General features: G+C 40.4%; 1 protein-coding gene across 9 annotated transcripts in view; it reads left to right on the top strand.

Annotated features, from left to right (window-relative positions):
* DENND1A (DENN domain containing 1A) overlaps nt 1-17,163 on the top strand; it is a 148,536-nt gene that overhangs the window by 91,147 nt on the left and 40,226 nt on the right. For all 9 annotated transcript variants that reach the window (XM_072936701.1, XM_072936699.1, XM_072936700.1 and 6 more), the window contains one exon: nt 3,845-3,970. In XM_072936701.1, coding sequence (XP_072792802.1) covers nt 3,845-3,970 — 126 coding nt within the window. The remainder of the gene's footprint in view (nt 1-3,844; nt 3,971-17,163) is intronic.

Here is a 17,163-nt window from a genome sequence, read left to right as displayed (position 1 = left end):
GTTTACCTCAGCAGTACCTGCTGCCTGTCAGGCTTCTGAAGTCGTCAGGTCATGTCCCTGAAAAATCAAGATTTGTACTACTGTGTTGCTGATTAACTATTTGAAATGTGAAAACCTGCCCCTTCTTCACCTTCTGCTTCTGATGTATTGCTGGAAATCTGGCAGCATGAGAGCACCCTGGGAAGTAACTTCCCTTTTAAAATAATCAATATTAAAAAAATATATTTATTAAGGACTGTCATTACAATAAGTGCATCTGCTGCTGACAAGTCTCCTGCACCACCGTCTGTGTTGCAACGAATAGCAAAGAGGGGGTAGTAATTTTTTTTTTATGCAACCCGTATGGATTTTTCATGTATTTCCAAATATGTGTCATCTTCTAGTCATAGTTGTAGTCAGAGCCCCACGTTACAAGGAATAAAGTAGAAGCGTGCTCTGTCAGCTCGTGGCTGTTGCTGAATGCAGGCCTGGGGGCGGCTGGGGCCTCTGTGTGCCCCCGGCTCAGCTGTGGGGCTGCTGCTGCCGCTCTCCAGCGAGCCACCACGGTGAGGAACCAGGGCTGCTGCTTTTCACACGGGCAAGGAGCTGCTTCCAGGGCAGCCAGGAGTGCCAAACTGCACTTCTGTACCAAACCATTTTCCTGAAGGTGAATCCAGTTTTATTCCTTATGCTGTGTTTGCAGGAGAATGTTTCTTGCTTTATTCACGTTGACAACTGAAAAGTCTTGGACCTAATTAAAAGAATTTCCACTAGCACCTTTACTGAACCATTTCATTCTGCTGCGTTGCACAGATTGCATTCTGAAACATGGTGAGAGTTGAAATTGGACCTTTAAACTTCAACTGCCAGAAGTATAAAAATCTTCTTTAAAAACACTCTCAGGGTAGACTACATATATATGTGTTTGTTTGGCTAGAAGCAATCCTCATTTTCAGTGGTCACAATTTGAGGTTTTTTTGAAGTACCACTGTCTCTGTAGGCAGGAAACAAGACTAATTCTGCTTGTATAGTCTACTTTGTATTACATACTAATTCTTTCCAAAGAGTACACATGAGGGTGTTTTGGGGTAGATTTTTTTGCTACTTATTAGTATATCTAATAGTATATTTTATATTTGCTACTTGTTAGTATGTTGTTATTAACTTTTTTTTTTTTGGTTAAAATAGTGACATGCCTACTGCAGTAATCCCACATATATAAAATATGGACAGCCTACAAGGTTCGAGAAAGTAGCAAATCACCAGTCAATATTGTGCTTCTGTCCCAACCAGGGGAGCTAAAGCACAGAAAGGCTGTGACCAGCCATCTGAACTCTTGGTTTGTTTAAAACAAAACATAGAGCTTTTTCCTTCTATACAGATGGAAAGTTCTGTACCTTCACATGAGTGTTTACAGAAAACCCCTTATAACAATGTTGGAGGTGGATTTGAAAGCTTCTCAGAGCTCTGGACATTTTATTATACTTTTAAGAACTACCTTTAAATGGTTAATATAAGTTAATATAGAAAATAAAAGCATATTTCAACATTACAAGTCTAGACCCCTTCAAACATGAAGTATGCTGTTTGGGTTTGAAAATCTGGTGAAGCTTTTATATTTAGAGGATTACAGAACTCCTTGAGGAACGTTATTTCACTGAAAAGGAGTGAGCTTATTTTACGGGCTTCAGACTAAATCTGGTATCATGTGTTATGTTAATATGGGTTTGTGGGCTCATTAATGCGTGGATCATTGGCATAAGCATTCAGATTTATAAACAGTGCTGGACACGCTCTTGGTTATTTCTGTTATGCTAAATAATGAAACGCCTTTTACAGCAGAATCTGCAGAAGATTTAAAAGGAAGTGGCTTTGCAACTGTTTTAGTAAACACAAGCACAAAGATAACATATAAAAGAAAAGCGAGTAGTGCCCAGCGTGGATTCTATATTTAACACCTGTGGAGCACGACTAGGAGTCGTGGTGCCCTCCCCAAAGCCAAGGCTGCTGCAGGGGGATGCTAAGCTGGGGATGTGCTACGGGAGGGATGAACTGAGGCGCTCGGTCAGGAAAATCAGGCTGCTCCGGGCAGCTGAGGCAGGCTGGCGGCAACACCCCAGGCTGAGAAAATTGAACTCATCTGCTAGGATTTTGGAGATATGGATGAGGCACAGCAAGCTTTTGCTGGGAGCTGGAGGATGGGAAGGTGGTCTTGAAAGTTAATTTGAATATTTGAACAATTGGCTTATATTTTATGAGGTGTAATTCATACTTTTTGAAAACAGTTAATTACGGTCACTACTAGAGGATCTGCTCACTCTGTCAATAATATTCCTACAGCATTTCTCGCCTAGTGTGAAGTACGCAGAGCTACTCCATGGATATTTTCAGTATGGCATTTGGAAAAGAAAGGTTTCCTAGTTATTGGCTCTTTCTGTTAAATTCATCCTATGGATATTTATGGAGTCAGTCATATTCTCCTGAAAATTGGGTGAACTAGGGATTTCCTGCCGTTCTGCTTTCCCCCTGAAATGGTGTCTCCTGCATGTTTTCTGTGTCAGGTGTCTCACTAAACTCGGGCTTTGGTGTGGCATGGCCTCAACCTCTAAAAGCACAACCTGAATTCCTTCCAAGAACCAGTGACCCGGGAATTTGGGTTTGTCTTGGTCTGTTTTGTGAGATCTGTGTCAGAACCTCAGCTTGTCCCGGTTCTGTCTGGGCGCCAAAGGCCGTGAAGGAATCCTGAGGGGCCGTGAGGGAATCCTGAGGGGCCGTGAGGGAGTCCTGAGCCGTGAGGGGCCGTGAAGGAATCCTGAGGGGCCGTGAGGGGCCGTGAAGGAATCCTGAGGGGCCGTGAGGGGCCGTGAGGGGCCGTGAGGGAGTCCTGAGCCGTGAGGGAGTCCTGAGGGGCGGCCGGGAGAGGACACTGCGGATCCCGGGCACGGCCGAGCCCCCGGCAAACAACTCCAAAAATGTGTGAGAACAGACAAAAAAACCCAGATCAGAGAGGAAAAGTGTTAGGAGTAACGAAGGGCGGGAGGAGCTGTCGGGCCTGACATCAGCGGAGGAGAGGCGGGGCTAGGGCGGGGAGTTGGGCCGGTAAAAGGCGGAGCCAGGGGAAGGTGTTTAAGTTTCTGTCTTTGTTTCTCACTATCTGACTGTATTTTAACTGCCAATACATTAATTAATTTTCCACATTGGAGCCTGTGGCTCACGGGTACACAGTTCCTTGAGGCCCCGAGCCTGGTGTGTGGTTTGCCCCGAGTGCGGCTGAGGGGCAGCGGGAGGGCGGCTGGGCCGGGCTGCGGGAGCCTGCTGAGGGCACCCGCACAGCCGCAAGCACAGCCCTCGCGGGGTCATTGCTCCTTCAGACTCTGAAATGCGAGGGAATATAACCTTAAAAAAACATTTGTTTGTGGCGAATAGATCTTTCAGACTTTCAGGATTTGTTCCTAGCTTTGGTGGTGATGGATGGCCTGGTTGTGTGGAGCAGTTTCTCTTACTAATCTGATGTTTGAATTAATTTAGGTGCAATTGTTTCATGGATTCTAGTCAAGAGTGACACAGTTTCATGGACTACCTTTAAAAGAGTACTCTGCAGCATGTTAGCAGTGGATTTTTAGTAGGAGGGAAGGTTCAGTGAAGCTTTTAGTATCCTCTTCTGAGTAGAATCCAAACATATCTTAGAGAAGGAAAACAGCTTGAAAAGTAGTGCTCTTAGAACTGAAAAATTCATCTCTGAATTCACAATGACGTTTTGTCATAACTGCCGCCGTGGTTAGCACATTTTTTATTTAGCTGTGCCCCAATGTGTTGCGCTTTGTTTGTGATATGAGAGTGATCTAGACCTGCTGTGTGATTTCAGGTTTCTGCACTGAAGAACAGATTGAAGAAAGTCTCTACAACCACTGGAGATGGTGTTGCAAGAGCGTTTCTAAAAGCACAAGCAGCTTTCTTTGGGAGCTACAGAAACGCCCTGAAAATTGAACCTGTAAGTAGGCAATTAGTTGGCATTAAATGTAAATGTGCAACTGTGATGGAGAAAAAAGCTAACAATTCGAAGTGTAGTATAACCTACTCTTCCTAAGGTCAGCATGGTGGCTCTTTGGCTGACTAGTACTGAAAACAGTGTTCAAGTATCCAAAATGAAAGAAGTACAAGCATGATCCATTACACAGGGAAAAACCTTCACATGGAAAGGTATGTTGGTTGGTTTTAAAGACAGTTGAATTAGAGGAGAGATGGTAAGAAAGAGTAAATGAATGATCATGAGAGGTTAGTGCAGAACTGACCATTCCCTCCTCTGCAAAACCCATTTCTTCATTGTGTTTTTGTGTTAAAAGGTGGTGTATTTGGCTTTCTCCTGCTCTTTGAAGATTAATGAAAAGTTCTGGCCTGCAGACCTGTGATAAATTTAATTTTAACCATGATGTTAAATGGTTACATGGCCAAAAGTTGGACTATAGGTATAGTGCTTCTTGAGGATTTCAGTAGCTAGAGTCTCTCCAGTACTATCATTTGTCTTGTTATTTTTAAAGCCAGGAGGAAAACATAGCTCAGCCTGACTTCTAAACTACCCAGTTATTACCATCAAGTAAGTTTCATTTCAATAGTTCATATTCAGGTTTCAGAAATTACTTTTGAAGTCAGCACAAGTCCTTCCACATCTTACTGAGGGAATCTATGTGTGTGTAAAAAATAAATTGTATTGACTTGTGTGTATATGTCTGGGTGTAAGAACTGGGCTTTTGAAGCATCTCAGGTGGAATCATGGAGGTATTTAAAATGGGGACCATAGAAATGACAAAGATGGAAGCAGTGAGGCGCTCTGGCTGTGAGCCTCCTTTATCCCTGCTGGGGAGACACTGACTCCCCTCCATCCCTGCAGGCTTCCTTGTTCTCCAGTGCTCCTCCCTGTAGTTGCCAGGCAACTCTGGGAATATTGGTGTATGCTTTGCCTGGATGTGTGTGTGAGATTAACTAGTTAAGGGATTTATGAAGAAAAATAAAAATTTAAATTGCTGTTCTGGAAATACCATCTGGTATTTTGAAGGCTGAATGTTAAAGATGAACATTTGAAATGAGTTGACAGTGGCACGCTCCTAGAAACTTTGAGGGACAGCTAACCTGGAGAAGTAGCAGAAATGGTTTAGTTTGCTTCTCATTCCATCAAAGAAAACTTGTAAATATAGCTACACAAATATGTCATAAAATTCACTTTAATAATCAGAAAGTGGAAAAATTCAGGGCTTTCTTTCCTAAGGCTTTTTGTAAATCAACAGTTTGATTTGTGATTATACCTTTCAGTGTTAAGATTTAGATAAAGCAAATTTGCAGGTGTTTTGTGTTCATGTATCACCTTCACATGGAGTAAGTACAGGGCATAAGCAATACCAAACATGAGATGGTTCTTTGCATTTCATGTACTGTAACTCCAGAAACCTGACTGTTCTTTTAAAATCTTCGATAATTGGAGCATACATTCAAAGAAGTACATACAGAATACATTTTCCTCCTTTCTGTCTCATAAGACAATTTAATTTCATAGACTATCTCATTGGTATGAGCTGACTTTCCGGGATAAATGGTGTGAATCCATTTTTCATTATTCTGTGTAGGCCCAGAATGTGTCACCGAGCAGGCTCTACATTCACATTATTATACTTCAGCATAGTAAGAGCTCGTATTTTGTTCAGAGGCTTTTACTTTAGAGATGCAAGGTTGTGTAATGTACATAGAGCACTAGCAATGAGTTTCTGTTGCCATGAACTTTCTGAGGCCTTTGGTAACTAGAAATTGCATGAAAAAATATATCCAGGTATACAGTTGGCAAGCATAGTAATATTTACTTGACAAAGTAACTGCTGCCGTGCTGTTTCCTAGGGTGTTTCCTGTAGCTGCACTAGGGCAGTTTTAAATGCAGAGGAGTATCTGCTGGGTGTGAGGTACTTAAAGCCCCACAAAGCTCTGTTGCTATTAAGTCCAGTCAAACTCAGCAGCAGCTGGGTGTTCACTGGGCTGTACTGAGGCAGATTATCCTGATGCATATGGCTTAAATGTCTACCAGTGACACCAGTGTGAGCATTTTGTTCACTTGAATGACCTTTTTCAAATTCCCAATTTTTTTATTGTTTGCAGAGGGAATGTTTTATCTCTTCTAAATATTTAATTCACACAAGTAGGTGATCTTCAGCAGAACAATCTGTGTGAATCCAAGGTGTGTGTAAAGGTGCTTGGTAGGACTGAGCAGTTGGGAGATGTTGGGAAGCAGGCTCAGATTTTCGGGATGGGAGCCGTGGCCGTGCACTTTCTTCTGCTGACACCTAGTGGTTCCAGGCATTGCAGTCGGACTCTGCCGGTGTTTGTGGAGAACCCTCTCCACCTGTGGGTCGAGGTAAGCTCCGGGTGGGCTGGCCCAGAGCAGTGGGCTGTGGGTGTGCCCCAGCAGAATGTGGGGGCTGCGGGGCGGTGCTGCTGCTGCAGCCTCAGCCCTGTGGCTTTGTCCCTATGTCGTGTGGGCTCTGCTGGGACGTGCAGTCGTCCCAAATGGCAAGAGTCTGTTCTGCCTTTCTCTGGCACTGCAGCGATTCTGACAGGGCTGGTACTTGTAGGAAACCACGGGATTGCCTCCTGTTACCGTGTTGCAAATACTCCTCCATGTTACGCCTTTCACATGGAGCTGGGACCATGACTACTGATACCTCTTTGCATGCAGTGGGAACTCCTGAGGAACCACTGTGTCTCTGCAGTGAAGCATCAATTAATTCTCTTTGGCTTCATGGTTAATTACTCAGTCTTATTCAGGTTTATTTGCCTGAGTGACCATTAGTTGTAATGGATGATTTCTGGTTATTTGCATTGTTCTGAATTGATTTGGGTTAAATTTAACCTAAATATTCCTTGGATACATCCACTTCAGAGTAAGCAGGAAATCTGAGGTGGAGTCAATGTGCTTTTCTATTTCCAGGTTTTTCTTGTGCTTCCATTGCTGAAGTTACTTTCTAATTTGTGAACTATTGATCTTAATATGAGACTACTTATTGAAACTCACAGATGTTTTGTATACTCCAGTTTTCACACTGCTTTAGATGAACATTCCTCCTGGTCTAGGAATGTGTGTTGTATGCACATTGCTGCCTAAGTTCTGTTGTCCTATCAAAGCCTGAGAATTTTTATTTGGGTTTTAACTAGAGAAGACAATGTACTACCAATTTTCATAATTGTAACTTTGATACGAATTTTCTCATAATACGATGCAATTTGAGCAATGGTGGGAGAAGCCATTATTAATCAGAGAAATTTTTTTTCTTTTTCAACATAACATTCAATTCAACTTCAGGAGATAATTAAGGCATTAATTATTTTACAGGAATCTGTGGAACAGATACAAATGAATGCCTTCAACAGTTCCAGATTCATGAGATCAGAGTCAGAGAAGTATATGATATTTGGTGCAGAGTAAAAAAGCAAATGCCAGATGAGTCAAAAAGGAATTTTTGTTGGAATGTGTGTGCAGTAATATAAAGCAAGTGCATGCTACGTACTGGTGCATAATTCATTTTGCAAAGGCTTTGTAGCATTCAGTGCTTTATCTACTATGAAGTATGATTGTTGCCATGGTGAATTATTTTTTTAAGTTATTCAGTGGAAGGGTAAATAGTAATTTCCAACTCCCAGTAATTGCCACATCCCAGTTCCTTCCTCTCCATGGCCATCTTCTTCCTAGCTTCTTTTCCTTGCATGTATATTTTAAAGGCACACACTGCATGCAGAGTAAATACTTCCCTGTCACCAGAGCTCTCGCCACAGTTCAGAGCTTTAGGAGTGTTTGTCCATCTGTAGAAAATATGAAGAAGGATGATCGCTAATGCTTATATAACTTGTGCACAGACCTGTTAAAATGAACCCCAAGCCGTAGGGGAAAGTGAGCAGAAGCTAGTTAAATAGAACTTTTTGTTTTACTTGCAGTTTTGTTGTGTTCTGTTTGAAGTCAGTGCTGATGTATAGCATTAGGAATTTTCTCCCACCCGTCTTTACTCTTCTCCTGTACAAGTGGTTGAGCTCTCAAATGCATCCCTGTAGAGACAATCTAGGAATACTTCAATGACAGTAATTTCTGAATGTCATCCTGGTGACTTTGCTGACAGGTGAGAGTAGACAACGGGAATGGTACTGACAGTGTGTAAAATCTGATTCTTTAATAATAAAAACGGACATAAATTGAGTTTCTGTATATCCTGGAACTGAAATTTAAGGCTTTTTTCTTCCTACTCTGAAGATTCTGTGTTTTGTGACATTTTAAAGACCCATGTTTTCAGCAGCTTCCCTTAGAAGCCACCTGTAACTATTGCTGTGTTTTACCATCCATGAGAAGTGCTGAATTCACAGTCATTGACTGGAAAAGATTTAGTAGGGAAACACGGTTTTGTTTGTTTTCTATGTGATGTTTGTTTTCATTTCAATTCTGTTGCTGTTTCCTCTCTGAGCCTTACTGTTGCTATAGACAAATTTCTGCTTTTGCTGTTTTAAAACTTAAAAATGGCTCTTTTTCTAACAAACAGTTACTGTTCTTCAGAATGGCATTTATTATTCTACATCTAAGTCTGTTGAGATATACATATGTTAATGAACCTGAAAAGACATTTTCTTTAATCTCTTCCAGCAGTCTGGTATGTAGTAAATAGAATTGTTTTGTAATTTCCAAACTGTTATAAGATCCTGTGTTATCTAATTCCGTATGCCACGCTAAGGGGAGGGGGAAGCCAGGATTGTGAGGGGAAGGTAATACAAAGTAATATTTGCAAAAGTTAACATGATCCTCTGCTGATTGTGGTGTTTCTGCCCAGAAAGGTGCATGCAAACTTACCTGTCCTTCATAGATGTTAAAGTAAAACTCCAGGAAAAAAAAAAAAAAAAAAAAAAAATCCATCGTGGGAATGGTTTTGGGCGCAGGAATTTTGCCCAAAGGGATGGGATGCTCTGCATCTTGCTGTGCAATAACAACAGAAATGTGAATTTCCTTTGAGTGTGGTGCTGGAATGCTGATGTGCATAGGTCTGCTTTGAGATGATTAATGTTTACCTGCTTCATGCTAATGTTTAGGGTTTTGTGGTCACTTAGTTTGTGGAACCTTTGAGCAATTGAGAACTACTTTGGCTGTGTTGTGAGTAACTTTGCAGCCCCCGTACAAGTTGCGTGTTCAGCTGTCAGCCTGGATCAGGTCACTCTGCGTCTTCTGTGGTGGTGCTGCAGAAATAAAAGGAGCTTTGTTCCGAAGCCTCTCAATCTCCCTGTTACAGGGCAGGCTGTGCAGGGAGCAGCAGTCTGTGCTCTCTCAGCTTTGCTGTGTGAGGATTTGGGTATTCACTTACTTGGCTGTGCCTCTCACACCTGATTCTGGGGTTTGTTCTATTTGATGCACTTGGTTTTGCTTCTTCTCAATTTGTTTCAAGCCTTTGGTTGTTTGTTTTAGGCTGGCTCTTGCCTGTGTTTTCGCTGCGTTGTCTCCTGATACTTTAGTTCTAATTGTGAGTGCACAGCCTTGTGCAAATGCCTCCGTGCAGGAGAACTTGGAGATATTTCCTGAACTAATAAAGCGCAGGGGACTTGGAGGGGAACAAGGAGGCACATAAACAAACACCAAGCAGAAAATAACATCACCCTTGAATTCAGCTTCTGTGTGAGGCACTCAGTGACTATGTGTTTTTTCAAATGAGCTCTTGTATCTGGTATTAGGAAAAAACCACCAACACACACAAACTCATGAAAACCCCACCCCAAGGACCTTTTAGGCAGGTGGCAAGGAGTGAACATTCTCAATAGTGTGAGCAGCTGTACAACTGAAGAGAAAGTATCACTTCTGTTGACAGAAGATGGTGGAAGAGATTTTGGGATTTGGATTTGTAAAGTAACCTTCAGTGGCAGATAAATTTGATGAAATTATGATAAAAATTAAAATATTGAATCAGGCTAGAAACAGAACAGAGAAGCCATGCTGCTCTGGGCTTTCACGGTGTATATTGTGTACGAATGGCAGTGTACAGTTTGTACTGGTGTGGTACCAGTGGAGGCAGGGCAAAGGCAGTAAATCCCAGTTTGTTGTAATGATTTGCATAGCTGAGTGATAGAGCTCCTGCAGTGACACCTGGAATGCAGTGGGACTAGAGGCAGAAGGAGCTCTTTGCTCATGAGCCAGGACTGGCAGTGGAGTGTGGGAGACTCTGACACTGCCCTGGGGCTCAGGGAACCCCATGTGTGCGCTGGGAAACACAGAGAGGACCAAAGCCCCTTTCTGGCTCTTGCATGGCATCAGAGAGCCGGGCAACTGCTCTTCACATGGAGCCTTGATTTGCTATGGGAAGGCATTAGTGACTGGCAGATTCTGGCTCATGGCCAAAATGCTGTATAGGCAAAACTTAGTCTCACACTGAGGACCACTGTTTTTCTTCCTTATTCTATTTTGGGGAGCACAAAAATGTAAACTCTGCAGAGGGCTGATAAGTATGCTGTTCTTTAAAACACACGCTACTGCAGTCTGGTAAAACATCAAATGAAAACATTCTGTCCTTTCTTATCTTTTTCTAATTTAATTCATTGTTTTCTGAGACTTTCATTCAGTGAGTAGCGGCTCTGGCAATGACAGCTATTCTATTGTGACTGAAATATGCATTTTGTAAGTCATAACTTTACTTGGTATTTAAATAAACTGTGTATGTACAGTGTGCAAGATTTATGCAGAGCACAGCTGGAGGTATTCTGCTCAGAATTCCTATGGTTTAAAATGTCTCTTTCAAGTTTGAAAATGTGTTGTGAAGTAGATACCATTATGATAATTGGAAGTTCAGCTTCTCTGTTTTGCTCTATTATTTTTTTGAATACAATTAACACATCACACACATTTCACCTGGTCTCTCCTCATTTACCTCTGACACTTCCTTGATATTTATTTAGACACATGTGGTGTCTTTGCTTTGAACTCAATAGTTGGTAGATTCACTAGAATTTTTTTTTTAATAAACATTTTTCTCATTTAGAGCTATACAATTAGTTTGCACTGTTAGAGAAGGGTATACATATTGATGTCATTTTAAATCTTTTACTTATTTGTTAGATGATCAGGACGTAAATTGTATAAAGATTGTAGAGAAAACTGTGATTACTCTCAAATCAAAATACCTGCTGTGAAGTTGCAGAAGCAGCTCATTTATTATAGTTCTCATGAGAAAACAGTACAGAGCAGATATGTACAAAGCTGTCTAGAGAAGAAATTAAAAATATATATGAATAATACATTTAATTTAGAATTGCTATATTTTCTTTCAGGTAGCATAAATGTGAAGCACATGTCTCAATGTTTAGTTTGAAATAAGCTTTATTCTTCCAGAGTCAGTAGCAATGCTTTTGTTTCTGATGACAAAACAAAGACTAAGTTTTGGTTTTAAAATATAATCAAATTCTTAAACTACATAGCGCTGGCATAGTTTTTAACTAAAATAATGTATGTGGTGTGCTGTGTTATGTGATATGTATAAAACTGTCAGCAACATAATGGCAGTGGCCTCCAGAAGACAATTACAAATTGTATCAGGTTTATAATTTTGAAGGGGGACAAAGGGATCTGACTCATCACATTTTAGTGATCCAGGAGAAAATACTATGAAAATATCATTAGATGTATTTAATTTGTGGAAATTTGGCTTGGTGTTTTCTTTATTTCTTCTCTTTTTAATTTCATTTTGGTTTTAGAAACACTTCTAAGGCTTGGAGTTTTAATAAGGAATAAGCTTGTTCCTCAAGCCTAAGCTTTGTTCCTTACAATAACACAGGAAATTTCTCTGGATTATTTGAAAAATTTTGGCTGCACTTTGGAGTGAACTGGGGCTGCAATTTTACAGAGTTCCTGTTCACTGTCCCTTCCTTTGATAGCTGTTTCCGTAGGACTTTCAGTAACTGTATTACTGGAGATGTCTGAGATTTGTAAATTAGTTTATTATAGGAAAAAGGTATCACCTACCAATAATTCATTTCCTTTGTCTTAAAATTGAAGTGATCAACTAAGCTTTTCAGGTCCAAGGTATGAAGGTTGAGAAGATCCTCCCCAGAGGGAGTTTTTTGTTGGCTTGGTCAGGGCAGGCAGGGGCCTGGTCAGCCCTCACTGTGCAGCTGCCTCTGCTGGGAGGCTGGGCTGCAGAACCCATCAGAGCAGGCGTTTGCACAGGAGATCCACATCCAGGAGTGCTCAAGGAAATCAGGGGCTTCTTGCAAGGTACCTTACGCTTGGACTTCCAGTTTTCAAAATGCACATTTCAAAGTATCTCTATAAAATATTCCTTGGAAAAGTGTGTGTATATATATATATATTTTTTTTTTAATGAAATCATTCTGTAGTAAAATATTTCAAGTCCTGGCTAAGCTGTAAAGCTTAGGGCTGATAAACAAAGCATCTGAAGCCAAATGGCCCCTTAGCTAACCCCAATTAAAATAAAGATTTCATTGCGCTCTGTCCTGACAGAGAGGGAACATATTGTTGCCTTTAAGGGAGTTTGGTTTAGTTAATGAAAGAATTTATTTCATTTTTTCAAATACAGAACCTAATTAAATAAGTTTCAACTTGACTTGTAGTTGAGGACATTTTAACTCCTTAAAGGTTACTCTTGTGTCCAAGTATAGCTGTCTTTTGAGTAATTTCTGACGCGGTATTTAGGTTAGTGATTTATATAATAAGAAATTTTATAGTAGAGCTCATGTAACTGTTTGGCTGTTAAATGTATATCATAAATATATGTTGTTGATTCCTAAAGTATTAAAGTTGTTATCGACATTACATTATTTTGATGTATTACATTAATTTGGCATCAAGTGTTACTCCGAGCTAGCAACTAATACAGGATTCTTAGAAGTACTGTGGAAATGAAGGTGCCAAGAGTTTGCTTTGAGTGCCTTTTAAAAGCTGTAGATTATATATGTACTCCTGGTGCTCAATGAAAAGAAAAATATATCAAAGAATTATTTAGGTGAAGCTCTCCAAGCAGTAGTTAAAGTCTGTATGTCCAGAACATTTCTTTCTTCAAGAGGATTAATGGTGAAAATGAAAGCAATTTGAGAGGATTATATGTGTGATTAGTTTGCCTTTCCTTAGGATCTGTCTGTACTTGTATGGATAAAGCTCATCCTCCATTTGGCAACCAATGATTTATTACATATTCTCAACATAGTCTCAAGAATATACAAAAAATAAAGAACACTTCTATCTAAAGATACTGTCTTATTACCCATAAGAATATTTTACTTGAAAACAGTTAAGAATGGGAACTCTGATGCTTACCTGAATTTCCTGGAGGAGTGTTGGGTGGTTGCTGTGTGTCTGGCAGTAAAACCAGAGGAGGTCCAGGCTGTGCTGTAGGACAGGGGTGGTGCTGCTTGGCTCTTCTGTTTAAACTTGGTCACAGGAGTACCTGGAATTAACAGCACTTAGCCAGCATTTACACAAAGGGAGGGGTCTTGTAAATTATTTGTTACTGAAACTGAGGCTAACTGAGGGAGTTCATGCTTAAAGGAACATTTTTAGTTGGAACAAGTATGTCAATATTTTCCCCAAATGTATCTATCAAACTCTAAATACATTTTGTTCTGGAGCAGTGGCCTCCACTGCACAGGGAGGACTGCTTGATTTAAGGATATCCATATGTGCCCCTTCATTTGGGGATACCTTGGAGTGTGTGTTCTATTCCAAATGTCACTCAATCACGTGCCCTCCTTTACATGTTCAATGAATGCAGTTCAGCTCTCTTACAGAGAGTTTTCAGGGTGAGCAGTGAAGCTGTCTCCAGTAAAGGACGATTCATTTCCCTGACTCAGGGTCATTCCCAGAGCTCTTGACAGTTTCTGCTTCAGGTCTGCATGATTGTTGCCTTCAACTATGGAGGTAAAGGATATGCAAAGAATTCCTGCCTCTGAGCGGAAATTAATAGTTTTATTTATGGATAAGTAACAAAATATTAAATTGTTTAGGAGGAGCTTGCAGGGGCTTTTTAGTTGAAAAAGAGTGTTCTTTGGTGTGGGTGTGAACATGAATGAAATTAGGGGTTAGGTGGTACTGGGGTCCTAAAACTCTCTGATTTATTTGACATATGTTACAGATCCTGAGGTAGCTGAAATGCAGTGCTGTTCTTTTCTCTTCTGTGAATTTCTGTAGATCATTATAATTACATTGTGTTTCAGAAATCTCAATAGTTGCCAAATGTAACCAAAAATAAAGCATCACATCCAGCCGGAGTTCCAGATAGCCTTACTCTGCCCTAAAGCCATGTTTCCAGCCATTATCTTGTCATAGCTTATTGAGCTCAATTTTAATTAAATGTTAATAGCGATTTTGCAGTCAGAACTGACATGAAAGTTTTCCAAAGATTATTATACCCACAGGATATCTTTATTGTGTTTTTCTTGTTTTTTATTTTGTCCAAGCCCTGTTCTTTGGGAAAGTCTTTGGTGATGGAGAACATGAAACAGAAAATGGTGCAATGTCTTGACTGACAGGATCAGTTTACAAAGGCTTATCAACTGAATTTTGTATTCTTCAAGAACATCAAAAATGTACATGTTTGATAAGGATCTTGGGCTTTATTTGATTTTCCTTAGTGTTGTGTATACACTGAGTGTTGTACATTTAGGTTTCAACATACAGATGCTGAATCTTTAAATACAAAAAGGGCTTTTGCAATGCTGCAACCTGTAGTTCTTGTGTCTCTGCCTTTAAGGATACTGTGTTCACAAATGGTAGGCACAGCTTATACTGTTGGATGTTGGATCACTGGTTCTTACTGCTGTATAGGAAGCCCTGTAGTATTAATTGGTTGTCAAATCCCTAAGATATAACAGATTAATGTGCTTGATCACAGTGCCCTGTTTAGAAGCTGCAGTTTGCCCCCGTCCCCAGCCTCTCCATGTAACACAATTACAGATGTGCATCCAGGACATTTAGTGGATTGCGTTTCATTAATACAATTTGAGCAGACAATACCAAGTTGCTGTCGGGCTGTGCTGACAGCTAATTACTGAAATGAAGGGTGTGCATGGCTAAGGAACAGTGGAGCATGTCTCAGGAATAGGAAAGCAGCACAGAAATAGTGCCACATCTTGGAATCACTCCTCTGGACAGTTTGCTGTCTCTGCAGACCAGCTTTGTCACATATCTGATCATGGTGGGGAGTTAGACTTCAGGGAAACAAAGGTTGTTACTGTTGATGAAAATGCAATGTAGTTCTGGTTTGCCCTTCCCTCTGGTTAATTCAGACACTTGTATGTACTTACCCGTCTGCTGACCACACTTACCTCTTGCTTACAGACATCACTGCACATTTTCCCCACAGAATGTCCACTCTGCTTATAGGAATACCGGGGATACTGTGAATGTCAGTCGATTTTGTAGCATTATTTATAGGGAAAGCTCTCGCTGACAGTTTGAAGGAGGAAGATCAGGAGAGACTCCTCATTGTTTCTTTCCATATAAGAAACCACAGGCAGTCAAGTGGGGTTTGTAACAGCAAAGTTTTAAAAGAAAGAAGGAGTGCTCTATGTAGGATAGGCAATAATCCTGCTAAGCACTTGGTCAAGTGATACTGAGGAACTATTGGTTTGGAGAGATACTCGGGAGAAGCCTTGGTTCAGATTTGTTGATATGCAAACACCACCTTCACCAAGTGCTTCTGGGCCTGTCCAAAAACTCCTTGGCTGTTGTTCTAGAGCAGTGGAAGCTGAAGCACAAAGTGTTTACTACTGGGCAAGGGGCTTAGCTCAGGACATTTGTAAAAACCGATATTTCCTAATGGAGTTTGGTCTTTACAGTATATCTGCAGAATTATTAAATATAATGGGATGCTGGCTATAAAGAAATTTTATTGTCCAATTCATTCATCTGACATCTGTATTGGAAGATGAGGTGCTAGTTATTGTTGGAGACATTTTTTCTGTTGATGCTCAGAGAACTCTTAGGTTACCAGTGTGGCTTATCCGTATCCTGATGGTAACAAGAGCCAGTGGCACTTCTGAGCAACTTATGTTATTTATCCTGTGCATCTCCAAGTCCACAGGCAACATGGACATAACAAATAATCTATTTCTTGTTGAAATGAAATTGAGTCTTAAAAATTTTTGATTGAAATCTGGTGCTTAGTTGGAGAAAAATGTACAGTAGCAGATTGCCAGTAAAGGGTCTATTCTGCCTGATGAACACAAAAATCATGTTGAGGCACTGCAATAGTTTGCTATTTTTGCAATTCATTTTATGAAACAATTTCCAGCTTGAGCTCTGCTTGCATGTATTCTCTCTCCATGGAAATGATGTCCTTTTTCACATTTCAGATTAGGTGAGTACAATGAAATCCTTATTTTACATATTTATTAACAAGACTTTCATCCCTGTGGTATTGTAACTACCCTCAGTACTCTATGCAAAGAAATTACACAGAGAACTCACCTTCAGGAGATATATGTGGTCACTCTTTTTCAAGCATTACTACTTGAAAAATTACAGTTACAGCTGTGTTATTCTTACATGTTGCTCTATGAACCCTTATTTTTTGCCTTTCCTTTCTAGAATCTGTCAGTGGCATTGATTTTTTTTGGTCTTTTAAATTCTGAAATAAATCACATTAAAGGCCTCATACCAAGTCTGAATGTCATTGGATATTCATTGTTAGAAAATTGATGAGTGAAGAAATGGTATAAACTGTGCTGTCTGGCACATAGAGAGTTAAGGGAATTTCTTGTCTCACCAAAAAGTATTTGGTCAGGTACTCAGGTGCTGGAAATTTTCTTAGCAACATCAGTCACCTAGGAACATGATCATCTGCTGTTCTGTGGTAGGGATTACAGAGCTTAATGATTAGCTTCTATAAGCTGCAGCTGATGCCAGACTCTACCCCCTTTACACCTAATTAGCCTCATTAATGAGCTCTTCTGCTCTCCACAGATAGGCTTCCTCCTCAGAATAGGAGGTAAAAAATACTTCACCCAGGTAGATGTGCTGAAACCTTTAATTATTGCCCACACCTGCAAAGCGTTGTGTGTCTGACAGCAATATTGCTTACCTGAAACTGCTTATTTACAGTGACCACAGCACCAAGCATTAACTCTTTAGCACCAGCAGAACTGTTTTGAGCCTTTGCCAGTATTTATAGCTGGCAG

Source organism: Taeniopygia guttata, chromosome 17, assembly GCF_048771995.1.
Source record: "Taeniopygia guttata chromosome 17, bTaeGut7.mat, whole genome shotgun sequence".
Lineage (NCBI taxonomy): Eukaryota > Metazoa > Chordata > Aves > Passeriformes > Estrildidae > Taeniopygia > Taeniopygia guttata.
The sequence above is the reverse complement of the archived record's forward strand: the minus strand, read 5'-3'. Positions and strand labels throughout refer to the sequence as shown.